The following is a 27,653-nucleotide window of genomic DNA, read 5'->3' as shown; positions in this document are numbered from 1 at the left end:
GGCCACTGTGTCCTCGAAATGGTTTGCCCTCTCTAGTCATGTACTAGGCCTGCTTTAGCCCATCTCTAAAATTAAGTGGAATTAGGGCGCAGAACCTAGTCAAAAACTTGCAAGCCTTTATGAGGAACCTGAGACTCAAAGGAGAGGTTCACCGTCACACAGCCAAACACTGGCCCCTTTCCAACCCCGGCCGTGAAATAACCATGCTCTGGCCCTTGGGTCTCCCGTTTGCCATCTCCTGTACATCCAGTACATCTGTCTCTCCTAGCTTCTCACCGGCCTCCTTCTGTCCAGTTTGACTTCATCCCTCTGTAGCTACCAGTCTTCGGAACTTCTCTTACTTTGCTCAAGAACTTTCCATGGCTCCCATATCTCCTAGAACTTGTTTCTTGTGATCCTTCAAGGTCACACTGAAATGCATATGATCCGCTGAAGGCCCATCTGTCCAGTTCGCTCTCATTTTACTGATTTCCACTGTGCACACTCTGCAGTTCCCACCTTGAGTTATTTGACCGAGCAGTTTCCTCCTCCTGAGTGGGACTTGGGAGAGAGCCTTCCTATGTGGTCTCTAGGGAGGGGTCTTTTTATAGAGCTTCGTCCCAGGAAAAAGCCAGAGGATATGGCTGAGCAACTGGGGCGAGTGAGAGGAGTTGGTAACAGAAATCAATTAGCACCTGGACGGGTTTCGTTGGGCAGGCCACTGACTGCCATTCAGCCAAACAGGCCAAGGCCTCCATCAGTAAGGACACTGTGGGGGGACCCCAAAAGAGAAAAGTTTCAGAAGGAAATTGAACAGAGTAAAAGGAGAAGACAGAGCCCTCAGAAACCTGGCCAAGACACTTTCAAACTTTGAGGCCTTTAGAGATTAATCTGCCTTCTGCTTTACAGAGGGGAAACTGAGACCCAGAGATGTCCCCAGGAGTTCTCGGGTTTACTGAAATAGGAAGGTTGGAAATCACCCAAAGATCAAAGCATGAAGGAGCTGTCAGATGCAGGAATGTCCTTCAGAGTATTATCCCCAACTAGAGCCCAACACTAATCCCAGTTCCCCTCCAGAGGCCAGAGACCCCAACGCTCCAGCCTGATAATGAGCCCCCCACATTCGAAGTCCAGGCATCTGTCAGTTACCAAGTCCTGCCCATTTTGCCTCCTAAGCCTCTTAAATCCACCCCTCCTCTCGCCACCTTCAGTCCCACTCTGCCCTTCCCCACACCCCAACACAAACCTTCTCAACTCTCCTTGCTCCTAAAGCAAGCCCAGAGCCCTCTCTAGGATCTTCAAGGCCCTAAAGACACCTCTACCCTCATCTTTCACAGTGACCGTACTTACCCTGAGTCACATGTCATCTCGTGTGTAGCCAGCTTCTCCTCCTCCAGGAAGGCCTCCGTGGTTGGGGCAGGTGCCCCCCTGGACTCACCTACACCAGCCCTGTCCCTCTGGATGGTGGGTCTGAAGACATATCTGTCTCTACCACTGGAACGTGAGCTCTGCAAGGGTAGGGCTGGAGATGTCCCAGCACAGAGGTGGCCTTTGGGGATCAATTAAACTGTGCAAAACTCTCCCCAATGCCTCAGAAGAAAGCCTAGCATGCTCACGGTGGCCCCAGGTGAACCACAGTGGCTCCTGTGGAGCTCTGCTTCCCTCCAGGCATGAAGCCTCTCCTCAGGGAACCCTAAGTTCAGCTCTAGGTGGGGGCCCCAGCCACTCTAAAGTCAGTGATTGGGTTTCGTTGGGCAGGCCACTGACCGCCATTCAGCCAAACAGGTCAAGGCCTCCATCAGTAAGGACACTGTGGGGGAACCCCAAGAGAGAAAAGTTTCAGAAGGAAATTGAACAGAGTTCAGGGATAACCACAAGACTTATCTTGGCCAATCAGGTCTGCCTCAAGACTTGCTGAAAGTTGGCAATGAGGAGGGACAGATGCTTGGGGTTGCTGGGGTCAAGTCTGCCATCAGGAAAGGAGCATCCATTGGATGATACAACTAGAATTAAATTTATACTGATGAAAACTGAGATGGAAAACCTGAATTCAACCACACCTGAGGCCAGAGCCCTGAACTATTAGTAAGCCAACAAATACTTTTCTGCTCCATCAGTGCAGATGGCCCGTTCCTCCTAGTACTGTCTCTAATTCCCCGCATGCCCACACAGCAGCCACCCTGGACTGCACGCAGCTGAAGTCATACCATGCACTCCCACGGGCTGGGGCTTTGGCTCAGGGCATCACCAACTCCTACCCATCCTTCGAAGCCCAACTCCAGTTTGAGTTCCTCTGGAGCTACTTTTCCAGGTTCCCCAAGATAACGGTTCCCCTGGTGTTTGCATGCCACAGGCAGGACAGCCCATGTCTCCAGGTCCAGCACTGGCCTGGCACAGAGCAGGCACTGGTCAATGACTGTTTATTGAATAAATTTACTACTGGAGTAGGAAGAGGCTGAGTCCAGTGTAATATGGTTGGTGGGAGTGGACAAACCGGGGCCCCAAGAGAGGACCTGGGGCCTCTTGGCCTCTGCCCTTTCCCACTATGATCCTCGACCCCCACACCCGCCACTCCCATTCTGCAGATGACCAAACGGGCTCAGGCAGGAGAAACCACTGGGCCCGGGTCCACACCTCCTCCTCCTCCTCCGCTCACCTGCAGGGGAGGGCGGGGAAGGAAGACCCCTGGGTCAGCGTGGGGGGACTCTCCTAAGTTTATTGGGCAACAGGCTGCAGGTGAGGGGCTGAGGGGAGGAGGATGGGGGGTAATAACTTAAAAACCCGGAGGTGTCAGCGGCAGCTCGAGAGACCTCTGCAGAGGGGGGAGGGGTATTTACAAGGATTTGTACAAAGTGCCCCGCGCCAGCCTGGGGCAGGAATTGGGGTTCGAGCATGAGGGGTGGGGGAGGGGAAGGAATCTGCCTCTCTGACCCCATCCCCAGGCCCCCATGAGTTCTCCAGTCTTCAGGCTCAGCAGTCCCTGCCCCGCCCAAGGCCTAGTTCTTGAGCTCTGGGAGGAATGGCATTCTCACAGCTTCCCTTCCGGCCCTGCCCTGCCCCCAAAGTCTCCTCGGTGCCCCTTGGCAGGGCAAGGGGGAGCAGGACTGGCTGGAGCCTCCAGGAGGGTGCCAGCTCCCCCCACTAAGTCCCCTCGTCCTTCTCCCGTGCCAAGCAGCCACGGAGAACAGCAGAGAGGACAGTTTCTGTCCCCCGACCAAATCCATGGAAACCGAGGTGATGGCAAAAGGAGAATCCCCTCCCTGTCCCCTTTTCCTCCTGTAGAAGCAAAGGGAACAAGAGAGAGAGGAAGAGGAAGGGACCCGGGCTGTAGTGGCTCAGAGCTCGAGGTCGTTGGAGATGCGGGTGACGAGGGTGCGGAAGGCCAGGGCGGTGCCGGCCACTCGGCGGAAGAGAACGCCCCGCAGGCCCGGCCGGGGCAGCTGGCAGACCTCCACTTCGAAGTGGGACAGGGGCTCGGGCCCGCCCGCACCCCCGTGCAGACAGGCCAGCAGGAACGGCTGTGGCTGGCGGCAGCGGCAGCGGGCGGCCGCTGTGGCCTGGCGCAGAGCTGCCATCAGGGCCTCGGGAGGGCGCGAGCTGGTCAGCTTCACACTCCAGGGGAATCGGAGCAGCCGGGGGGCGGTTTCCGTTTGATCCCAAGGTAGATGGCAACTGGAGCGAGAAGACAGTAGGGGTCAAAGATGGGAGACAAGGGTAAGGTGGCAGAGAACTGAGGGGCAACTCTCTCCACTTCGGGACACACGCCTAGCGGCCCCCTCAAAAACCATTCCCCCATGCCCCTGCAGTGACAGTTTCAGCGGGACATGCAGATCACATTTCCCAGACTCCCCTGAAGCTGGGCATGGCCTGGTCTAAATTCTGGGGCTGTGGGCATAAAGTGAGGAGTGCCACTCCACCTGGCGTCCTTTACAGGAGTCTCCATGCCTGGGAACTGAGTGACCTTTAGAGAGCGGGCAGCAGCACTAGCCAGTCAAATCTGTGCAGATGACTAAGGAATGGGGGTGAAGAACCTGGACATGAATGACCACATGGGACAGAGTGGCCCTGCCACATGGTTTGGGTGAGAAATTCATTACTCCATCTTGGGGTCTTGCTGGAGCAAGCGAGCTTGTTTGTTCATTAGGTTGGGGGAGGGGGCAGATCAAGGATGATAAACGTCCTACGATGTGCGGGAGGCCCCTCTATAAAAGGCAAATGTCCCACCTAAAGTGCCAGTGTTCTTCCTGACCTAGTGGACCCGCGTTAGGAGGGCGGACAGGGGTAAACACATGACTAGGCTCTGGCCAATCAGAACTCCCACTGCTCTGGCCACTACGATTGGCTCAAGGATGAACATATGACCAGGTCTGACCAGAGTACACCACCCTTTTGACCATGGGTATTGGCTTAGAGGTGAACATGTGACCTAAACCCAGCCAATGAAAGTCAGCCCTGGACTTTGTTGGAAATATGGGGAAGGCTCTTGTTTCTACTGGGGACTCTGAATTGATAGGGGCCAAACTAAAGCAGGGCCTGGACACCTATAGCACACCTGCTTTTTTTTTTTTTTTTTTTTTGTATGGGGGATTGAACCCAGGGGTACTTAACCCCTGAGTCACATCCCCAATCCTATTTTGTATTTTATTTAGAGACAGCATCTCACTGAGTTGCTCAGGGTCTCCCTAAATTGCTGAGGCTAACTGAACTTGACATCCTTCTGCCTCAGCGTCCTGGGATTACACGTATGCGCCACCACACCTGGTGCTGCCTGCTTTTTTAAATAAAGTTTTATTGGGATACAGCCACAACCATTTGTTTTTGCTGTCTGCACCCATACAGATGCTGTTTGCCACTCCCTGGCTCAGAGCTTGGGCAACATCTGCCGCCATGGATGAGAGGCTAAAGGAGGCGGGTGTTGACAGGAGGGCAGCAGGGCTGCAGCGAGGACAAGATGGTGGAGGGATGATGCTCAGGGCTGCAGTGCAAAGGGCAGGAATCCAGAGCAGCTGGCAGAGGAGGCAGGTCAGGGGCATTTCAGGACACTGGGCTAGGAAAATGGGACTCGGTCCCCTCTAAGGGCCAGGGGTGAGGGAGGGGGATGGGAGGTAGTCAGGGGCAGGCACATGCACTCACCTTGTGACCTCAGGTCCCCCGATTCTCTCAGGTTCGTCTGCGACCCTGGGGGACGGGAGGTGACAGGATGTCTAATCTGAACATAGGGAGCCCTCCTCCCCCACCCACTGCCTCCCAGCCCAGTCCCTCCCTGTTGGCTAGAATTGATCCCTTACATCTCCAGAAGGGGGCTCATCCTGAGAGGGTTAGTGCAGGTGGTAGAAAAGACACCAAAGAATTTGGAAGACAGAGAAAGAGGGGGTGGGGAGACAACTATATGTAGAAGGGACAACAGAGAGACCCCTCACCACATTCGGCTTTGTTCCAATGGCAGACACCTCCTTAGTGACACCTGTCCCTCCCTTCACCACAGCCTGGACCGAAGTTCTGTTCTAGTTTTCTTCTTAGTACTTATCAAGACCCAATATTCTATACATATGACTTATGTATTTACTGCCTGGTCCCCTACTAGAATGTGGCTCTGCCTGTGCAAGAAATTTTTACATTTTGCTCAGTTTCTACTCCAGGGCCAGAATGGCACCAGCACACGGTCAGTAGGTTCCCCATGAACAACAGAAGTAGTGAGTGAAAGCACTGAACAAATTATTTCTAAAGGATGCAGTCATAAAGCACTTTACAAGGCAAATTTCTCAGTCCTCACAACAACCCTCAAAGGAAGGTTCTGCAGTAGGGACTGCCACTGTACAGGAGAGGAAAGCTGGGCCCAGAGACTTATTGGAGGTCACCCTCAGACATGATATCTGGAACCCCGGAGTCTGGCTCCAGGGGCCATGCTTCTGGCCACTGCAGTTTATTAAAGGAGTAAATATACACCCAGACCCCACATACAGACACCGTTCCCCACTCTCGTCCACTGCCCCTCCCTGAGGCCCGCACACACAGCCAGACGTGCAGACAGGAGGCAGTGCCAGTCAGAGCGTGGACGGGACTTACTGATCTTGGATCCCTGGGGCAGAGAGGCGCCCGAGACGCAGCGGTTAGAATTCTGCCGTTTAGAGGGATCGAGGGTGACCCTGCAGTGTGAGGAGGAGGTGACGGGGGCAGGGGATGGTGGAGGGGAGCAGGAGGAGGAAGAAAAGGAAGAGGAGAAGGAGGAGAGGTCAGGGCGCAGGAGGCAGAGCAGAGTAGTAGACAGGCGAGCCGGTCCCACCCCCGCCTGGTGCCGGGCGTTGCTTACCGACGGGTCAGCTTGGAGGTCAGCTTGGTGAAGAGGTTGGTGGTGGGACGCGGCCGCCCAGCCGGCAGGGGTGCAGCCTCATGTGCCAGCGTGGGCGAGGCGGGGGGCCCATTCTGCACGCCCCCGCCGCCCCCGCCCCCTGCCCGCCGGTCCCGGACCTGGCCACCGTGGAAGGTGCTGCGGATGGTGGAGCCACGTGCTAGGCGGCTCCGCTCCCCGGATGGGGGAGCCAGGCTGTGACTGGAGGGGGAGGCGGGAGGCACCCGTGGGGTGCCCGAGCTAGGGAGAGAATGACAGGTCAGGGTGAGGCCCTGAGGCAAGCCTGGGCCCTGATCCCACAGATTCTTCACTGTCCTATCCTAAGCTCACAAACCCCAACCAGCCTGGAGTTCAGAAACAGGGCTGCTTGCTATGTATGGTTGTACAGGCTGTGGACCACAGACCCCCAGCATTATTTTATTGACTCTCCTTCTGTTACCTCTTCTTCAATCTGTTCCTTCTTTAAACTCTACCTCCTCAAATCTGTCCCGTTCCAACTCTCCTCTCTCCAGATTTGGCAATTGAATAGATTTCACATACATTTGTGGATGATTCCTTTGCTGTATGCCATCCACACTTCAGGAACCAAATGAACTTGGCAAAGGCTGCCATCTGAACTCCCATCACCCAATCTCGGGAAAGGAGTACATGTGAATATCAAGGACCCGATTCATTATGACAGCAACCTCCTCCTCCTCTTTTCTTTTCTTTTTCTTTTTTTTTTTTAGGTGGGGGCCTTGCTATGCTGCCCAGGCTGGCCTTGAACTCCCGGGCTCAGGTGATCCTGCCATCTTTGCATCTAAAGTGACCGGGACTACATATATGTGCCACTACACCCGGTTCAACCATGACAACTGGCTGATGTGTAAAAAAACAGAAGGGACCCCTTTTCTCTTTCAAGATATTAGGAGGGAGTAGGGGTCCGACTGTCCCAGTCTTCCCCCAGTGCTTCTGACTCCCCCAATCCTGACAACTCAGAGAGAATTCCAATTTCTATCTTCCAAGGACCAGCCTAGAACTCAGAAAGGAAATCCTGACTGTGGTAGAGGCCATTACCTCTCCCCCTGAATCCACTATTTCGGTTTTACTTCCTATGAGCCAGGCTGTGGCCTCCCAGCCAGAGACTACACTTCCCAGAAACCCTTGCAGTGACGAATGGTGGTCATGTGACTATACTCTGACCAATAGGAAGCAAGCAGAAGTGCCTTGTACCATTTCTGAGACTTGGCTTTCTCTCTTTTTTTGGTACCGGAAATTGAACCCAGGGGCATTTAACCACTGAGTGTCATCCCCAGACATTAAAAAAAAATGTTTTATTTGGAGACGGGGTCTTGCTAAGTTTCTGAGGCTGGCTTTGAACTCACAATCCTCTGCCTTAGTCTGCCGAGCAGCTGGGATTACAGGTGTGCACCACAGTGTTGGATTAGGGGGCCATGACTTTCAAGAGTGCTGCATACCCTCTAGTTTTCTCCACTTCCTGCTGATTGGGAAACAGTGGCAGTTGGTAAGTTGCTTGGAGTCTTGGCATGGAGACTGGCAGAATCAGCCCGGACTCTTTGGAAAACCCTATTTTTTTTTTAACCCTGAAGTGTCAAGGATGGAACTCGGCCTCATACAGGCCAGGTAAGTGCTCTACCACTGAGCTACATCCCTGGGCCCCAAAATTTCATCTTACTTAATCCACCATACCTTGGGGTCTCTTTATTCCAGTAGCTCAGACATAATCTAACTGACCAGAACTGGAAGGCTGTGTTACTGTAGCTACCAATGCATATTCTGCAGTCAGTCTGCAATCCTTGCTCCTTGACTCAGCAGTTGTGTGGTTTTGGGTAAGTTATTGAACCTTTCTGTGCCTCATTTCTTCAATTATAAAATGTAAATACCAGCATTTACCTTGCAATATCATTAGAAGCTTTATGCCAGCTAAGGTACCTTGCACATGGCTGCTGCTTGAATGACCACTATTATTACTTTTATTTAGTAACCATCAAAAAAAGCTCAGCCAGAGCCTAGTGTGCCAGTCCAGGAAATTCCTGTTGGCATCAGAACTCTAATGGGGACTGGAGGAAGCTGGTGTTGGCCCCATACTACAGAGGAGAAAATAGGCTCAGAGATTTGCCTGAAATCATCCTACTAGTAAAGCTCGGAGGCAAGCCTTAAGCAGAACTGAGTAGTCCCAGAATCACGACTGTCGCCCACTGCATCACCCCGCCCCCGCCCACCGTAACACCCGCCTGCATTCAACAGGCACACCCAAGAGCGGGGCGTCCGCCTCTGGCCCTCACGTTCCCGGTGGCCCAGGCGTGTGACAGTGTGGTTATCCTGGAGGTGCCACGCTCCTGGACGGGCACCAATTCACTCCCTGTGCATGAGCCTGCCCCCTGGAATTGGTCCCTTTGCTTGCCAGCTGAGAGAGACCTCACAGCCTTGGACCACCCAGTCAGACGATGTGGAAGCTGTGACAATCTGGGGCTTCTCTCAAGTTCTAAAAATGGATCATTCAAAAAATCCAGTTGGGTTCCTGCGGCTCGTAGGTGGAGAACCAGACAGACCGCTGTTCTAAGGCCAGTGACTAGTTAATTAAGTGGGGGCATGGACAGAGGTACCTGGCAGGTCCTATCAAGGGAAGGGCGGACCCTGCCACTCCCCAGCCTTGTGGCACCCACTGACATCATCATCTCAGATCCAGGGGCCTGCTCCCCACCAGGCCCCCTCCCTCCCCGTGGCCCCCATACCTGTTTTCTTTGCCATTTGGCAACAGGGATGGGCGCTCTGCCCCGGGGCGCTCTGTGCAAACGTAGGTGTTCCTGCGGGTCATCATGCTGGGAGGGAGGTTGTTCTGTGGGAGACACCAGGGAAAGGAGCAGGTGAAGAGCCGCCCGCCGCGCCCCCTCTTGCCTCTCCCAGGAGGACTGAGTCAGGGCCTGGGTAGAAGCCCGGCAGCAGGCAGGGGCTCAAAGGCCCCAGTGGGAGGAGAGGGCCACGAGTCGCGGAGCTGGGTCACGGAGACCACCGGAGCTTACGGGGAAACCGAGGAAGGCCGAAGCGACTTCTCACGATCGCGCTTCCACACGCCACACTCAGTCCCCCGCCAGCCCATGTCAGGCTGTGTCGCCAGCTCAGAACACGCCCCCTGCTGGGCCCCCCACTCAACCTCTGGATCTCCGTGTCAGTTCACAATGTGCCCACCCCTGGCGGGCGGCCTCGGGGCCTCCTGGGTGCCCACTGCAGACAAATACGTCCCCACCCCGAAGGGACACTGAGCCCCATGAAGACAGGAGTGGCGGGATCCCACTACCCTCCTGGACATCAAGGTCCGAGCTGAGGTCACCTCAGCCTCCACAGGGCCGGTGCCACCCCCCAGCCCTCTGGTGCCAACAGGTTCTTCTCAAATCCTACACGCTGCTCTGGGGAACTGCAGGGTGGCACCTGCAAGGCAGATCCAGGGGGCCCCCGCCCCCTGCCACTCACCGGGGTGCTCGTGCTGTCCTTCCGCCGCTCGGGGATCTCCGCCTTGTTGGGGTTGTGGGCGCTGCTGACCATGGGGCTGGACGGGGGCAGCCCCCGGCTCCCACTCCCTGCCGCGCTGCAGCTCGCCTTCCGGCCCGGCAGCCGCTCCTCCTTGAGCTCCGCCTCCCCGGTGCTGGTTGGGCTGCGCTTGGGGTGCAGGGGTGCTGGGGACGGGCCACCTGGTAGAGGGAGGGGGTCAGGTATAGCTGGCATCCCCTGGGAGGCCCAGAACCGGCCCTGGGCGAACTCCTGACACAGACTGCAGTCTCTGCGAATCGTTCTGTGGAAGTGACTGGGCGCGTGTGGGGACCCAGAAGCCAGAGGAGAGCTCAGGGACAGGCAGGCTTTGCGCAGTCCCACACACCCCTGGTTCAGGGCTGCACACGTGGGGCAAGCACTTGACCACTGGGCCACACCCCGGCCCGCCTCTCGCCTTTTTCCTTTTTTTTTTAATGTCAAAAGATTGGGAACAGCCTCAATGTCCCTCATCAGTGGATGGTCAAGGTATTTCCACAAAAAGCCACATACTGTACAGAATCTCCTAAATGAAATGTCCAACAGACAAATCCAGAGAGGCTAAGCAGATTAGTGCTGCTGGAGGCTGGGTGGGTGAAGGGCTGAGGAATGATGGAGGAGCGCTGGGCATTCTTGGTGTGACGGAAGTGTCCCCACAGTGCAGTCTGGTGACGGAATCACATCCATGGAAATATAGTAATGCCGGGGCCGAGCACTTTAAATGGGTGAACTGTACAGGATGTGAATTTTAGCTCAATAAAACTCTTTAAAAACTAGTGGAGAGAACTTAAATTTGATGAAGATGTGGGCGGCAGACCACTTGGAAGTTTCCATGTCCCTTTTTTTTGACCATACCACTGAGCTACATCCCCAGCTCTTTTTAAAAATTATTTATTTTTGAGACTGTCTCACCAAATTGCTGAGGCTGGCTTTGAACTTGTGATCCTCCTGCCTCAGACTCCCAAGTAGCTGAGAGTATGCTTGGTTTCCATTCCTAATTTTTTTAAAAGTTTTTTTTTTAGTTGTAGATGGACACAATACCTTTATTTTATTTATTTATGTGGTGCTGAGGATCAAACCCAGTGCCTCACACATGCTAGGGGAGCACTCTACCACTGAACCACAACCCCAGTCCCTCCAGTAGTGGGGTCTATTTATTTTCTGCAGCAGATACTTTTCAGTTGCAGAATGTAGGGTACAATGTGGTATCTTCCCCGGCTCATTCCCCTTGGAATGGCCTCCCCTCATTTCAGTGTGGAGGAGAGGTAAGAAGGCAGGCTCTAAGCTGTCACTTTGTACAATGAGTCCTGTGCCCCAGTTGCAGTGAATTAATTCCCAAAGGAGTCTGATAACAGTGCTCCATCCCAGATGAGTAGGTTAAAGAGATTCTAGGACCATTTGGGCTGGTCTCTGGTATTCTAAGTGAAATGTTAATTAATCTGAACTGGGTATAGTGGCACATGCCTGTAATCCTAGCTACTCAGGAGGCTGACACAGGAGGATGACAAGTTTGAGGCTGGCTCGACAACTTATCAAGGCCCCAAGTAACTTAGTGAGACACTGTTTCCAAATAAAAATTAAAAAGGCTGGGGATGTGGCTTAGTAGTAGAGCACCCCTGGGTTCAATTCTCAGTTTGAAAAAAAAAAAGAAAAAGCAGAAATCTGTGTGCTCACAGATCAAGAGAAAAGGTAAGCCGGGCTGGGGCTTGTGGCTCAGTGGTAAAGCACATGCCTAGCACGCCTGAGGCATTGGGTTCGATCCCCAGCACCGCATGAAAACACTAAACAAAATAAAATATTGTGTTCATGTACAACTAAAAAAATTAATAAAAAAAGATAAGGTGAGATAAGAGAAATGAAAAACCAGACCATCAGAGAAGCAGCAAGGCACAGAACATCCGCTCTGCGTGTGGCCGCTCCTCCAGATGGACTCCCTCCGAGTGAGTCTGCATCGCCCCTACGTCTTTACCACACAGCCTCCTGTTGCTGGAGGATGGGGGGTAGTGGGGGATCAGAGCACGGCCCTGAGCCTGAGGGCGGGGCCTGAGGGCCAGGGGGCGGGGCCACACTCACAAAAGTCGCTGTGCCGGCGCTGGCGGTGGTAGGTGGAGGAGGCGCTCCGCTGCCCTTTGCCGTGGCTGGTGACTTTGCTGGAGCTCGTCCCATTGGTGGTGTCGCTGGGCGCCCGCACCCGTGCCAGGGCCAGCCCTGGGGCGCCCCGGTCCCCACCCTCCTGCAGAAGGATGGCAGACGAGACGAGACTGTCCCCTCTGCCCCTCCAATCCCTCCACCCGAGGCAGGCCACACTCCTGAAGATCCCTGTCCTCTAACCTCAGTCTTCCTGCCCAGCAGGAGGTAGGTGGCGGTCACTTCGTTGTACTTCTGGCTGGTCAAGGCCTCTTTGATTTCTTCCCGAGTGTAGCCCATACCCACCATCACCTCTGCAGGGGGAAACGGGGGTCAGTCTCCTGGGCCTTCCTTCCACCTGCTCGGCCTCACCTGCTTCTCCGTCTGCCTAGGAGCCACCTCCCTCTGCCATGGCATGCCCATTTCCTTGGAAGAATAATCCTGACCCCTACTCCATACCCCAGGGGACAGGCACACAGACACATCCCACCAACCAGAGTGTTCCATCCCTAAGGCCACCTGCCACTGACTGCTCTCCCTGATAGGGCATCCAGGCTTCCAGCACATGCTGTTGCCAGCTCTCCTCCTAGGGTGAGGACCAGATGGAAAAGAAGGTCCCGTGGAGGTCCCCAAGTGTCTTGGAACACCTGGAGCCAGCTGTGCCTGAAGGCTGCACACCCTGGCCTTTGTAGTCATGTGAATGAATAAACTGTCACTATTAGGTTAAGGCATGAAATAGCTGGCATCGGCAAATTTTGACCTATCAAATGGCAGTCTCTTGGGGTTTCTGACACTGGCAACCAGGCAAGTCCTGGCTAATGCAGCCGACTGTGATGGTGACCACAGAGTCCTCAGTTGTGGAGGAGGGTTCCAGAGCGGTTTCTAACAGGTTCTTCCAGAGCCAACACCTTAGGGTTCAAGAGTTCCAGGTTCCAGACCAGAGAGCTCAGAACCAAAGGGGGGTCACAGGTCACTGAGCACTTATGCTCAGGTTCTTCCAGCAGTGACCTGATTTCTTAAAAGTCAAAGACAGCTGGTGTGGTTGGCTCATGCCTATAATTGGGAGGCTGAGGCAGGAGAACTGCCAGTTTGAGGCCAGCCTCAGCAACTCAGAGAGACCCTATCTCAGCATTAAAAATAAAAAAGGGCTGGGGATGTGGCTGAGTGGTAGAGCACTCTGGGTACAATCCCCGGCACCAGAGGGAAAAAAAGCTACTGACAGCATAGCACCTATCACACACCAGGCGCCGCCAGGGCTCTGCAGACGACTCAGGGAAAACGCGAAGCGACTCCGGAGGCAGGTCTGGTACTGACCCACCTGCCCACGAAGAGCTAGACGCACGAAGGGGACACGCTCGCTAGGGTCACACAGCTGCAGGGGTAGCTCCTCACTGTGCCTGGCAGGCTTCAGGAGGCGTTAACCAGAGGGACAAGGGGCTCGGCGGCCTCACCAATGCGTTTGGTGTCCCCGAAGTCCTCCTCAGGCTCCGTGTATGGCTTCAGCTCCTCACCCTCATAGCCGATGTTGATCCATTTGTCTTTCATGATTTGCTGAGGGAAGAGGAGGGGCTGACAGAAGGAACCAGAACCCCGCAGCTCGGGCGCAGGTGGGCCCAGTGGGGCTGCTGCCCTGCCCGCCTCCAGGACTCCCTAGGGCCAGCCCCTCCCCGCCTCCCGCAGAGCTGGGTCCCGGCACCCTGTGATCACCCAGGAGCTCATTAGCTAATTGCTGGGTGGTGGGAGTGGGCGAGGCTGCCATGGGGGGAGGCCCGCAGCTCTTCCTGGGCTCCTGGTCGGGGCAGGAGGCAGAGTGTGGGGGCGGGGGCCAGGGCCGGGGCTCACCTCAAGAGTGCAGCGTTTAGCTGGGTTCAGCACCAAAAATCTCCGCAGGATGCTCTCACAGTCGGTAGACATGTAGAAAGGGACCCGGTACTTCCCCCTGAGCACGCGCTCCCGCAGCTCCTGCGGGGACGGGGTTACTGTGGAGGGGTCAGCCATGACTCCCAGCCCTCCTCTCACACTCCTCTCCATCCCAACCCCCGGCGGAAGTGACAGCAGCTCCAAGTCCCAGCCCCCTCCCCTGACCTCAGTTCCTCATCTGTAAAATGGGAACATTGGAGAGATGCGGCAATTTAAAAAATAATTTTGCAAAGCTACATAACTTTCATTCAGGGACAACCTTAGAGGGCAATTTCTGCAGCCAGGTTCAGAGGAGAGGTGGGGAGGTGAGGGGGCCTCTGGACCTCAGTTTCCTCATCTGTGAACAGGGTCACAGTGAAAGCCTTAGCACTAGTCTGGCCCAGGTATACAAAGGGGGCCGTGACGCCCTCCCCAGCCATGCCTGTCCCCCGAAGGGCTGCGAGTCTGTGAGGACCTACAGGGAGCACACATGGCCTGCTTTTTGTTTGAGATTTTCACGAGGGCCACAAGCAAGGCTGTGGAAGATCAACCCTGGGCTTAAGGTCTGGAAGCCCAGGGCACCCCTCCCAGCTCCACAGAAGTGAGGGGACAGAGCAAGTGGTGGTGGGGTCGAGCCGGAGCCCTCCGCCATGCCAGCACCAGGGGAGACAGAGAGGCTGGCAGCTGCTCCAGATGGAAGGACACGGGGTTTGAGTGCACTCGGGAGCCTGAACGGATCCCCGACCAGGAGGACAAATAGCTGCGAGGAGGCTTCTGGGTTGACCAACAGGATCCGAGTGGGGACCTTGGGGCGGTGGCCAGGACTGAGCCACTGATGAATGTCCTGTATGTGACCATTGTCTGGAAAACGCTCCTGGTCTCAGGAGATAACCCACTGTAGCCTTTGGGGACAAAGGGACACAGTGTCTACAAGGAACTGTCCCACAGTCCATCAACAGGGACCAGAGCAACCTTGTCATGTGCCTGTGCAGCCAGATACGGCACCACAGATCTCGGGGCCACGCGTTCTCTGGAGTCCTGCAACTTTCTGGAGACCGGCAACACCTCCCAACAACAAGCTCAAGCGAAAAACACCCGGAGGAAGACTGTGCGCCCTTGCCTGCCGCCCTGCCCAGTGTCTGTGCCCAGCACCGGCTGGCGTCCGCCACCACAGCTCCCGACTACCTTGTTCTGCTCCCCGCCTGGCCTGGTGGCTGGGACATCAGTCCACGGGGACGGAGGGCTTCAGATCTGGGCACTCGATTCCAGGGTTTTCAGTGACCGGCTACGCTTCCGCTGCTGCCAGCAGTTGGAGAAGCCCCTCCCCAGCCTGCCCACTGGCCCAGGTGACGGCTAAGCTGCGGTGCCTCTGGATCTGCCTGCCTGCCACGGACACTTCAGAGACGAAAGCCGCGCTCTGGCCTCGTCCCTGGCTCCTGTCACTCGGCACAGCACCTTCTCAATTCCCCCGTGGAACAGCAGCAACTATGGGCAGGGGTTTGCTGCCACTTTTGTCACATATTTGCAAAGCCTCAAAGTGACCCTAATGTCAGAGGTGGACAGCAAATACTTCCTGAGCGAGTGAGCAAGCTGAGTCCGGGACTCAAGCTTGTCCTGAGCCCCAAAACAGCACCGTCCATATGGACTGGCCTCCTGGCGGTGGGGACCCGGTCCCACCTGCTCCGTGTCTGCTCGGGTCAGCCCCACCCTTGTCCTCCGCAGAGGAGAGGTGCAGGGACAGGCCTGATGGTGGAGTAAGTCCCCGCACCCAGCCCGGCCCGGCACCTTGAGGTTATGCCCATCGAAGGGCAGGGAGCCGCTGACGAGGGTGTACAGGATGACGCCCAGGCTCCAGATGTCCACCTCCGGCCCGTCATACTTCTTGCCCTGGAACAGCTCCGGGGCGGCGTACGGGGGGCTCCCACAGAATGTGTCCAGCTTGGAGCCCAGCGTAAACTCGTTGCTGAAACCGAAGTCGGCGATCTTGATGTTGGCCTCGGCGTCCAGCAAGAGGTTCTCGGCCTGGGCGCAGAGGAGGAAGGACAGGTGGCTCAGGGGCCCAGCCCTATGGGGGTGTGGGGCTGCTCGCAGACTGCTCCCTAGGCTGTGTGACCTTGGGGAGTGACTTTACCTCCCTGGGCCAGTTTCCTCTTCCATGGAGCGGGTGATTTGAGGATTAAATGTGTGAGTCCATATAAAAGGCCCAGAACAAGCCTGGCACCTGTGAGAGCTGAGCGGGTACCACCACCCGACTTGGTCTGCAGAGCTGAGGTCTCTGGGCAACCTCCCGCCCCTCCCTGAGCCTCAGCTTATCCAGCAGGAAAGAAATTACAATAAGAGATCACTCAAATTCCATAAAATATGAATAATTTTGTCTATTAGTTGTGCACCCACTGTGTACCAGGCCTGGTGGGCCGTCATCTATAAGAGTGGGCACGGGTGGGTGCGTGTGCAGACACTGAGAGCCCAGCTCCACTCTTGCCCGCTGTGTGACTCTGGGTGGGTGGCCCAGTCCTGTGCCTCAGTTTCCCTGTGTGTAAACTGAGGGTAATGGCACCCACCATGTAGGTGGTGTGCTTACGTTGACAGCTGGAGCTGGTCAGTGTTCTAGAACCTGACTGCTTTCTACTGATAGAAGGTTCTGTCCTTTACTTTCTTTCTTTTTGTGGAATGGGGATGGAACTCAGGGATGCTCTACCACTGAGCCACATGCCAGCCCTTTTTAAATTTTCTTTTTTGTGTGTGGAGCTGGGGACTGAACCCAGGGCTTTGTGCATGCCAGGCAAGCACTCCACACACTGAGCTACACCCCTGTCCCCCTCTTAAGTTTTTATTTTGAGACAGGGTCTGACTGAGTTGATGAGGCTGGCCTTGAACTTGCCATCCTCCTGCCTCGGCCCTGTGAGCCATGGGATGACAGACCTGGCCACCATGCCCCGCAGGCTTTGTCTACATCTTGAGGAAGGTAGCCTTGTGACTGCCGTTTCTCAGATGAGGATATGGAAGCTCAGGGAGGCCACCTCATGCCCACGGAAAGAACCTGGCTCAGCTGGAGCCCAACAGGGCCGGTGGCCGCCATGGCTGGCACGAGGAGGAGCACCCAGATCCTGCTTCTTTTCCCTCCCCAGTCCCACCCACGTCTGGCTGTCCCGTGCAAGGTCCTCAGCAGCTTAGGCCACCAGCACTGTGTCCTCCTCAGGGCCACCCTGTCCCTCAGAGCTTCTGTACCACCTGGCACCCTCCTGCACTTCCCACCCCAGCAGGGTCTGGACCCTCAAAGCACCTCACAGGCTCGTCCCAAACCAGAATCCAACAGCAGCCCAGTCTGGCTCTGGTGGCACTTCGCGCCCTGGTATTTGAAACCCCACAATTCCACCTCAACCTCCCATTTGGTCCCCTGGCGCACTAACAGGACCCTCCAGCAGGGGGCGTGCGGCATCCACGTAAGCAGCCACCAGCCCCTGAGCCCAGCTGGCAGAGCGCATCCCAGGCCTCCTGGCACACACAGCAAGCCAGAACCTTCTATAGCAATTGGACAGTGGCATTTTATGTCTTTGGCTCTCATAATAATTTTTAAAACAAGGCTTGCACTTTGAATATACTTTTTTCATCTCATTTTTCCTGCAATTCATTTTTATTATATTTTACAGAAGTACCTATCCACAGTGGATTTTTATTTTTTAAATGGGGGTCTCACTGTTTCCCAGACTGGCCTCAAACTCTTGGGGACCCTCCTGCCTGGGTCTCCAGGTGGAAGATTTTTTTTTTAAAACAACAAAACAAACCTGAGCTGACAAAGTGGCTCCCTAAGCCCTTAGGTCACAGCCTGGTGCTGACACAGGGGCTCGCTCCACCTCAGCACCTGTCCAGTCTCAGGCGGGAAGCCCAATCCTTGCTGGTCCCTCTGAGTGCGGGGTGTGGACCACCCAAGGGGCTGCGGGGCTCAGCTCAGCAGGTGGCTGGGGTCCAGCCCTGCTGGGTCCCAGTCCCACCTACTGCTGGATTCTCTCCAAGATCCTTCTCACATTCCAAGATCCCTGATTCTAAGACCCTGCAGGGCGTGGCTCCTGGGACCTAAAACCTCTTCTCAAGATTCCTGAAAGTTCTGAGTCTGAGAGAGGCCCTGTCCCGAGGCTCTGAGAGTGACAGCCTGTGGTGTCCCACTGTCCCTGTGCAGTAGGATACTCTCTCCCTGTCACTCCCGTCCCTCCACCAACCTTGCTTGGCCTCAAAAGCTCGGGAACAAACCAAGAGCCCTGGTGCCTAGGGAGGAGCCAGGGGACATGCTGGGGAGGGGCCAGGGTGGCCGAGTTGGGATCCCTGAAGTCACAGTGGGCTGGGGGCTTACCTTCAGGTCCCTGTGTACAATGTTTTTCTGGTGACAGTAGTGCACGGCCGATACAATCTGCGGGGAGAAGGTTTGTTACTTGTGGCCCCAAGTGGTCAGCCCCCCTCCGGGGTCTGTGAAGCCATTCACGACCGAACCCCTGGGTCCCAGCCTCCCCTAGGTGCAGACCGAGTCCCTGAAGCCTCGTGCCTGCTTCTGTCACAGCAGAAGATGTCCTGGGACCCACCAAGACACCTGCACTAGATCACCTGACATTCTCACGCCAGACACGGAGACCCCGCCACACCCAAGGACCTCAGATTGAAGACATAAGGACTAGTCCCCTCCAACTCACCCCTGGGAACTCCCGTGAGAATGTCCCAGGCCTGGAGATGGGCATGGTCCCAACTCACCATGGCTTAGCCCCTCGCACGCAGGACAGCCACGTCAGCGTCACCCGCACGCCCAGACACGCCCGTCCTGCACGCTCACACACCTGGCCCCTCGGACGCAGCCCAGCCCTGCGCACCTGCAGCCCTCTCCTGCCAGCTCGCTGCCCACTCGGCCGCACCTGGGCCCGGTATCCGCACACCCCACACCTGGCATCGGTACATCCGGGGCCCCCCACTCTGCACCTCCACCTGAGCCGCACCCCCACGTCACTGGGCAGCCCGGCCCCAGCGCCCCAGCCCGGCGGCTGACCTGTCGGAACTTGGCCCGCGCTTCCTTCTCCTTCATGCGGCCGTGCGACACGAGGTAGTCAAACACTTCTCCTGCGGGCAGAGGCCAGGCGGGTCGGGTCAGGGCAGGGCAGGGCAGGGCAGGGCGGGGCAGGGCAGGGCGGGGCGGGGGGCGGGGCGGGGCGGGGCCTCACCGGCGCTTGCGTACTCCATCACCAGGTACAGGGTCTTCTCGGTCTCGATCACCTCGAAGAGCTTCACTGCCGCGGGCGGGAGGGAGGACGCGGGTTAGGCGGGGAGGGCACCCCCTCCACCCTCCACCCGGCCTCTAACGACGCGGACGTCCAACCCTAACTGCCCCCACTCAAGAACCCTCCATGGTTCCCTACTGGCGGCAAGGTTTTCCACACTGGCCGGCCCCACTCGGCCGCCTTCCCTCTCACAAGAACCCCAGCTCGGCGAGGCCAGGGGTAGTCTGCGTTCTTCACTGTGTCCCTGGCACTGCCACACTGCTGCCACCCGGTATTCATGGAACAACAGATGAATGGATGGGCAAACGCCACTGTGAGGACAGACTAAAACCTGCCTCTCTCCATTAAGACCTCTCTCCCCTCCCTGCCTAATGACAATGACAGTGACATCAGTGCTCCTGATGGAAACAGACAAGACCCCAAGCTCAGCCCTGAATGAAGTGTTCTGGATGCGTGAACTTTTCCAATCCTCACAGCGACCTTGAAATAGGTCCTTTTATCACTCTCACTTTAGAGGAGGAAACAGGCTCAGAGATGTAAAGTGAGTTGCCTAAAGTAACACAGCAGTGATACCACTAGGAGGAACCAGGTCTAACTATTATACCCACTGGTCCCTTCTTCCCCCAGGGCTTTCCCTTCCCAGTGCTCTAGTTGGCGGCCTGCCTCTGAGCCCCCTCCCTTCCCCTCCTCACCGATGTTGGGGTGGTTTAGGCCCTTCATGATGCGGACTTCTCGGAACAGCTGGCGAGGCCAGAAAGGAAGACAGAGAAGAATGAGGGTGGATGGTTTTGGGGACTGGGCAGGTCACCCGGCTGTCCCTGGAACCTTGCTCCCACCCTGATGCCCCTCCCTGGGCCTCACCTTCTGCAGACTGCTGGGGTTGAGCTGGGTTTTATCGATGATCTTAATGGCGACCTAGAGGTAGAGGAAGGGGACAGGTCAGGGTTCCACAGGCCCTTGACATGGGAGAGGTCCCCCAACTCCCAATACCCTGGATGTCCCTTCTCAGAAAAATCCTCAAGCCAGGCCATTCCTAGAGGACGGGGACCCTGGGCCAGGGGCCGTTCCACATACGGTTCCCTCATCTCCTTCTGCAGGAAGTGTCCCCTATTCCATGGTGGGGCCCTGATGAGGCTGCTCCCGGGTCTATGTGTGTGAGGGTGACCAAGATCTCAGGTCCTTTTTCATCACATCTTTTTTTTTTTTTTTTTAGGTACCTGTAATGCTCTACCACTGAGCCACATCCCCAGGCCCTTTTAATTTTTTGACACAGGGTCTCGCTAAATTGCTGAGGCTGGTCTTGAACTTGCAATCCTTCTGCCTCAGCCTCCTTGCTGGGATCACAGGTGTATGCCCCCACACCTGGCCCATCACATGTATAAAATGGTAAATAACATCTAGCTAACATTTACTGGCCCGTCCTGAACACTAGGCCCTGGTTTGTGTGCTACACAAACAAGACCCCTTCATCCTCACAACCACCCTGTGGAATGAGTGCGACCATCATCCCCATTCACAAATGGGAAACCACGCCAGTCCAGGCCTGGTGGTGCATGCTGTAATCCTGGCAGCTTGGGAGGCTGAGGCAGGAGGATCGAAAGTCACTCCGTCAAGGTTACGTAGCTTGATAGAGTCTATCCCTTAAACTCTTAAATTTTTTTAGACATTTTTAAAAAGGTCTTTGAGGTAGTCATCAATATTACTGAACTTTCCTTATATTTATTTTACAGTTTAGTTTCTATTTTAAATCACACATTGGGGTAGAATGCCACATGCATTTCAATAGTGAGTGGTTTAAAAAAAAAAAAAAAAAAGAAGTCTTAATCTAAGGCGGTAGCACACACCTTAATCCCAGCAACTTGGGAAGCTACAGCAGGAGGATCCCAAGTTTGAAGCCAGCCTCAGCAACTTAGTAACAGCCTGTCTCAAAATTTAAAAAAATAGGGGCTGGAGCTGTGGCTTGGTGGAGCACTTGCCTAGCACGTGTGAGGCACTAGGTTCCATCCTCAGCACCACATAAAAAGAAAATAAATAAGATAAAGGTATTTTGTCCGTCTACAACTAAAAAAAATTTTAAAAACCAAATAAAATTTAAATTCTAGTTTTTTTTTTTTTTTTAATAACAAGGGCTGGGATGTCACTTAGTGGTAGAGCAACCCTGAGTTCAATCCCCAGTACCCCTCCACCAAAAAAAGAGCCCATCTGTAGTTTTTCCACAGGGTCCTGGGCCACCCCCAGGTGTGCTAGATTAGACAGCTCTTTCCCCGGGAGGCCTTGTTCCCTTAGACTCCAGTCCTCTGGAAACCTCTGGAACCATGCGCAAGATCCACATATGGTGAACGACATGTTCTTTGTGGGAGAGAGGGTCCCTTGGCTTTCCTCATTTTCTCACGAATGGATTTTTTAAAATTTTGTCAAACACTTTTTATGCCAGTATTGAGACGATCATATGGTTTCTCTCCTTTAATCTGTGAATGTGGCGAAGTGCGTGAATAAATTGTCAAATGGAAAAGAACTTGGCATTCTTGGGACAAAACCAGCTTTGTTATCACGCAGCTTTGTTTCACTGATTTGCCGGGGATTTATTTGCTGATATTTTGTTTAAGGTCTTTGGTTTGAGGCCAGCTTGGCCAACGTAGTGAGACCCTGTCTCAAAAAAATAAACAAGATTTTTGAACTGACATTCACAAGAATGCCTGGTCCATGATTCTGTTCTGGCCTGGTTTGGCTCTTGTGGCAAGCTGGCACGTACAGATCTGCTGGGACGTGGCTCGGTGGTGGAGCACGTGCCTAGCAAGCATGAAGTCCTAGGCTCCATCCCCAGCGCCACGCACACACACCCCTGTCAGCAGCAGAACGGCTTTGTTCAGTCTCTGGAAGAACTGGCGTGACGTTTGAACCTTAGGAAGAATTTGCCCATAAAACCAATGGGGCCTGGTGTCTTTTGGGCATTTGCCATGGGCTGCCTAAGGGCAGGGAAGAGTCCGTCCAGAGCAGGGAAGAATTGCTTCTGTCGCTTTTTTCAAAGCCGAAGAGAGCGCAGAGGAAATCGTGAAACCACCCACCGTCTTTTCTCCCTTGAAGTATGAACTTCAGATCTCATGTCTAGGTCCCCACGTCTGCGCCAGCTCTTTCTGCAACAAAGTCTGCAGGGAGGACTCTGGAGGGGGCCGGAGAGTGAGGCCCGGTAACTGGGGACGCAAGACCCCTGGAAGACTTTGAGCAGCCGCAGCCCACCCCTGACACCGGGAGGTGGCCCAGAGTAGGCACCGAGTCCATGTGCGTCCTCAGGACTAGAGCCGGTTCTGCCTGCCACCTGATTTCCTGGCAGTTTCAGGAGGCCTGAGTTGGTTTTCTTTGTCCACTAGGGTTGCTTGGGTGAAACCTGAGAGTCAGGGACCCACCTACGGTCCTCAGGCGACGAGAGGGCCAGCCCCGACCTCTCCAGAAGCCCCGAGCCCCAGGCCACTCACCTCCCGCCCGGTGAGGACGTGCCGGGCCAGCTTGACTTTGGCGAAGTTGCCCTTCCCGATGGTGCGCAGCAGGCGGTAGTTGCCCACGTGGGGCTGCTCCTCGGGGCAGGAGGCGATGGAGTTCCGGCAGCGGGCACCCAGGGAGCGGCTGGACCAGGACGGCCCTTTGTCTGAAGATCGGCCACTGCCCAAGGTGCCATGCTGGGCGGGGGAGAGGAGCGCAAGCCATGAGCCGCCCCGTCCCGCTCCAGGGCGCCCTGGCCACCAGCCCCTGTGGCCCTTCTCCATCCCAGGCTGAGAGAACCACGTCACCTCTGGATCCTGCATTTCTATGCTAGAAGAGGCCTCAGGGAATATGAGGGAAGGCCGCCTCCCGCCCCAGGGCCGTCCAGCGGCCCCAGCCTCTGTTCTCGCTGTGACTCCATTCACTCTAAGTGCTGTGACCCTCACCTCGGTAACAATGCTCCACCCGACCACCACAAACCCGACATTCTGTTCCATCCACACTGTCCCCACTGCAGCCCCCAAATTCCTGTCTACACCCAGACATCAGCCCTGATTCCCAGCTCATGATCCGACAGCCCGCACTATTGACCATCACCCAGTGTCGCCTGCCATGGTTCCAGTTACTGTGAACCAAAAATATTACATGGAAAATTCCAGTAATGAACAATTTGTAAGTTTAAAATACCTTTTATTATACTACGTTATGATGGTTCTATTTTATTAGTAGTTGTTTCTTTTATTTGGTACCAGGGATTGAACTCGGGCACCTGACCCTGAGCCACATCCCAGCCCTTTTTTATATTTTTAGAGACAGGGTCTCGCTGAGTTGCTCAGGGGCCCAAGTTGCTGAGGCTGGCTTTGAACTCATGTTCCTCCTGCCTCAGCCTCCCGAGAGGCTGGGGTTACAGGCGTGCGCCACTGGGCAGTAGTTATTGTTGCTCTTACTGAACCCAATTTATAACTGAACTTGATCATAGGACCTCTGTCCAGGGTTTTCTGTCCCAAGCAACTCTGGAGGTCCTGGAATGTGCCCTGGGCACTGGGAGGGGACTGCTGTGCTCTAGTCCTTGTGGCCCCAGTTCTACTCCAGACACTGGAACCAAGTCTCCCCTTGCCCCCAGCCTGGCCAGTCGCCGTGACCCGCCCGCCCGCTGTGGGAACACTGTTTCATCCTCAGTCTGCCCTCGCCACCCTGCCTTGCCATCTCCCACGCCCTCACTCCTCTGTCCCCAACGTTCTGTTCCTGCCATCCTGTCCCTCCCGGGCCTCCCTCCCCCACAGGTCACCTGCCTGCTCCAAGTTGCCCTGTCCTGGATTGTGAGCCCCAGGGACAGCGGCTCCCTTTCAGGGCTGGGCCCAGCATGTCAGAGGCCTCAGCCAAAACAGCTCTGCTCAGTCTGTGCCCTCTCAGGGCTGGGGGTGGGACGCAAGGGACAAAGGACACTGAGGAGGACAGGCCACATAGCCGATGGGCTGGGGGCTCCCATCTGCTCCTCGCAGGAACTCTCTGCCAGGCCACTTCCCAGTGACGACGACTGACATTTCATTAATGTGGCACAATGCCACGCGAGCATCATCACCCATTTTACAAGGGAGGAAACTGAGGCCCAGAGCCAGGATCTGAACCAGCCAGTTTCTCCCCACGCTCCTGCTTCGTCCCTACTGAGCAGACACACGGAGCCCAGCCCCGAGCTGGGGAGCGGCTGCCCGCATCTGGCTCCCAGAGCGCGACTGGGGGCACCTGCTCCTGCACACTGCAGACTGAGGCCTGGACAGCAGGGGCTGGTCAAGGTCATACAGCTCATTCACAAGGGGCAAGAAGACAGGGTTCCCCAAGTCTGGGCAGGAGCCCCCTCCAGGGCTACACTCCAAGCAACACCTGTGGCGGGCGGGACCCTCACCCCGACCTCCAACGTGGGTTCAATTAAGACAGGCATTCTCTGGGCAGGGACCCCAAAGCCCCCACATCTGGGGGAAGAGTACGATGCCCAAGGTCACAGGGCAAATGGAGCAGAGCACCTGGAAACCCAGGCTGCAGACCCTAAGTGCGGCTCCTAGCCCCAGGCCTCCCCCAGGGGAGGGCAGAGACCCTGGATAAGGCCTGGGATTCCCACTGGGATAAGGGCTACGAGGCACTGGGGGGCAAGTGGAGGTGGGATGGCACCCCACTGAAGGCAGCACTGCTGAGGGACCCCTGGGAGGGGCATCTGGGGCAGTGGGTGACAGAGCCCCCAGGGGCTGGGGGCCGGAGCTAAAATTGGCCCACACCACCAGTGGCCCGGATCCCTTCTGCTGGCGCCCTAATGCCAGGCCCATTGCTAGGGAACCTGGGGAGGCTGGCCCCTGGTGGGGGGGCCATAGAACCTGAGGTGGGAGAGTGTAACCCCACGGCTGTTACCAAGGCAACCAGGTAGCAGGAAAGGGGGCTGTGCCTCCGATTCCAGAGGGAGACAGGTGACTTCCAGATAGGGCTGGCAGGCAGGCCTCACTGACTGGAGTCGCAGGACAGGAGAGAATCAGTCACCCTAAATCCCCACTGGGCACAGATCTCAACAGCCAACAGAACAGGAAGTCCTGGTACGAACCCCACTGTACAGATACGGAAACTGAGGTTTACAGAGGTGAGGTCATTTGCCGGAGGTCAACAGCTAGGGAGGAACAGAAACTTGATTGGAACCCAAGTTTATCTGAATAATTCAAGTAATAAAAATGACAACAGGCTTCCTCCTCAAAAGTTCCCAGCGGGGAGGCATTAGATCAGCCCCACGGAGAGTCAGGGAGACTGAGGGTCAGCAGGCTCTGCAAGCTCCCGCACCACTAATGACAGACAGCCCAGGGGTGCGAGCGCTCGGCCTTCTGACTCATATCCACAGGCACACCAGGGGCCAACATCAGAGGAGCGCTTCACCCACATTGTCCCAGTAATCCTCTGAGGGACTCAATGGTCACCCATTTCCCAGGTCAGGAAACTGAGGCCCAGAGAGGGAGAACCAGTTGTCTGAGGACACAATGCAAACCAGCATGCAGATCCACACTAGAACCATGGCCTGGGTACCTCCCTGGTACCTCACTGTAGTGACTGGGAAGGGAGGTGGCTCGGCCTTGGCCACGACTCCAAACTGCCCACAGTGACAATGGAGTGGGGCATCTCTGGAGGAAGAGATGAAGAAGGGGAGGGATCTCTTGAGGGGATATGGAGTGGCAGTGGAGGCCTGAGGGGCAGGCACAGTGACCCTCATGGAAGAGGAGTCTGGGCTGTTTGGTGGTCTGATCTTTAGAATGATCAGGAACATGGGAAATAGGAAGGGGGCTCACTGGGATTGTTCTGGGCCATGGTGTAGCGACTGAGGGGCCAGGGGATGGTGAGAAGGTCTGCAGCCACAGGGGCAGTGGAGATCAGAGCCAAGAATCCCTGGGCCACGGCCTAAGCACCATGGAAACTCCCAGAAATTGAGAAGGGGGCTTCCAGGAGCAGTCCTTGACATGGAGAGGGGTCTGAGGGTCTGAAGTGTGGGGGAAGGGGCTACCCAGGTAAGAGCAGCCCAGAGCAACCGGGGTTGAGCCCCGTGGGTCATCAAGAGGCCTACGAATCTGGGGAGAGGGCTTCCAGCAGAGTGACCCCAAGAGAAGAGGGCTTAGAGCCAGGAGAGCAGGATCAGAGGCTGCAAGTCCAGGAGCCTTTTGGAAGTCTGTCTATCTGAGGAAGACCTCAGAAGCTGAGGAGGGGCTTCCTTGGGAGACCAGACCCCTGGCAAGGAAAGGGGGAGGCCCTGAGGCAGGAGAAGAGAAGGGAGCCTGGAAATCCAGAGGAAGGGATGGTGGCCTAGAATGGGCCCAGGCAGAGGTCAAGAGGTTGGGGGATTGGGGAGGGGGCTTGCCTGAAGCTGAGGAGCAGATACAGGGAGGATGAGGCCTGGAGTCAGACTGGTCCAGGGCCTAGAAATCCGAGCCTGGGCTGGGGGCCTGGAGTTTGGAGGCCAAGGCTTCCTGGGAGAGGAAGAGACCAGAGAGGGTCCAGGTGGCACCTGGGGGGGGCCAGGGGATGTGGGGAATCCAAGGACAGGGCTGCTTGGCAGAGGAGGACCAGGCCTGGGCGCAGAGAGACCTTGAAGCCAGAAAGGGCCCTGGGCCGGAGAGAGGTGGAACCCAGCTTCCTGCGGGAAGCTGCCCACAGGGGCGGTGGATCCTGGAGGGCCAGGGGGCTGGGTGAGTGGAGGGGGCTCCTGGGGAGCCGGCACCCAGACCCAGGCGAGGAAGGCCGGCGCCGGAGGCAGGGCTGGGCCCGGCCTTGCTGGGAGAGGGCCAGGGCTGGGCCTAGGGGGTCAGGGGCCCTGCAAATCCGGGAAGGGGCGAGCGGTCGGATGCGGAGCCCGGAGGGAAAGGGCTTGGAACCCGCCGGAGAAGGGAGGGGCCGCTGGGAGGCCGGGGAGGGGGCTTCCTGGAGGGAGGAGAGCCGAGCGGAAGCGGTCTGCAGAGGGACAAGAGGGGGTCCCGAGAGAGGGGCGCCCCGGGGGTCGGGCTGGGCTGGGAGGGGAGGACCGAGGGCCTGAAGTCCGGGAGGGGGTCGGGGCTGGCGAGCCGGGTCGGGCCCGGGAAATGAGGGTAGGGGCTCGCGGGGCGAGGGGCACGGCCCGGCCACGGGTTCGGTGCTGGACCCGGCCAGGGCTCCCCAAGGGGCCGGGCACCACTCACCGTGTCCGAGTTCCGATCGTTGCCGGGGGCCAGCGCCGTCCGCGAAGACATCTTCTCCGGGTCCCAGGGGGCAGGGGCGGCCGGGTGGGGGGGGGCGGGGATCCGGGGGTCCCCTCTCTTCCCCTCCCCCCCCGCCGGCCTGGGGACGCGAGCTCAAAAGCTGGGCGCCGTGGACGCCCGAGTCCGCGCCGTGGGAGAGGGGGCAGGGCGGGAGAGGGGACACCGAGGGTCCTAGTGGCCCCGCGCAGTGGGGGCCCGGGGCGCCATGGGGGCGGCCGGCAGGCGGGCGGGCGGGGGCCGGGGAGGGGGCGCGGAGCCGGCCCGGGCGGCGGCGTAGGGAGGCGA

The 27,653-nt window shown here is 56.6% G+C and overlaps 1 protein-coding gene across 3 annotated transcripts; it reads right to left on the bottom strand.

Moving 5' to 3' along the window:
• Positions 1 to 1,322: 1,322 nt before the first annotated feature.
• Positions 1,323 to 27,653, bottom strand: Mark4 (microtubule affinity regulating kinase 4). 3 transcript variants are annotated; one of them, XM_047527794.1, is made up of 18 exons: positions 27,309 to 27,653; positions 22,611 to 22,811; positions 19,999 to 20,052; positions 19,830 to 19,878; positions 19,081 to 19,146; positions 18,909 to 18,979; positions 18,228 to 18,284; positions 15,665 to 15,901; positions 13,823 to 13,942; positions 13,432 to 13,531; positions 12,185 to 12,294; positions 11,927 to 12,086; positions 9,800 to 10,017; positions 9,064 to 9,167; positions 6,290 to 6,568; positions 6,046 to 6,125; positions 5,113 to 5,157; positions 3,443 to 3,651 (listed from the first exon to the last, which is right to left on the bottom strand). In XM_047527794.1, the coding sequence occupies exons 1-18, from the start codon at positions 27,357 to 27,359 to the stop codon at positions 3,587 to 3,589; spliced, it is 2,067 nt and encodes a 688-aa protein (XP_047383750.1). In that variant the 5' UTR covers positions 27,360 to 27,653; the 3' UTR covers positions 3,443 to 3,586. The 3 variants fall into 3 exon arrangements, with proteins under 3 accessions (XP_047383749.1, XP_047383751.1, XP_047383750.1); XM_047527793.1 differs by lacking the exon at positions 6,046 to 6,125 and having other exon boundaries at positions 1,323 to 3,651; XM_047527795.1 differs by lacking the exons at positions 6,046 to 6,125; positions 27,309 to 27,653 and adding an exon at positions 26,495 to 26,513 and having other exon boundaries at positions 1,323 to 3,651.

This window comes from Sciurus carolinensis, chromosome 16 (genome assembly GCF_902686445.1).
Source record: "Sciurus carolinensis chromosome 16, mSciCar1.2, whole genome shotgun sequence".
Classification (NCBI taxonomy): domain Eukaryota; kingdom Metazoa; phylum Chordata; class Mammalia; order Rodentia; family Sciuridae; genus Sciurus; species Sciurus carolinensis.
The sequence above is the reverse complement of the archived record's forward strand: the minus strand, read 5'-3'. Positions and strand labels throughout refer to the sequence as shown.

What these genes read in the sequence shown, in the direction of transcription:
- Mark4 (XM_047527793.1), bottom strand. Translation starts at nt 27,359, where the DNA reads ATGTCTTCGCGGACGGCGCTGGCCCCCGGCAACGATCGGAACTCGGAC. An exon ending in GATGGAGTACGCAAGCGCCG is followed by an intron (nt 18,980 to 19,080) that starts GTGAGGCCCCGC and finishes CTCTGCCCGCAG; the next exon opens with GAGAAGTGTTTGACTACCTC. An exon ending in CGGGGACACCAAACGCATTG is followed by an intron (nt 12,295 to 13,431) that starts GTGAGGCCGCCG and finishes TTCCCCCTGCAG; the next exon opens with AGGTGATGGTGGGTATGGGC.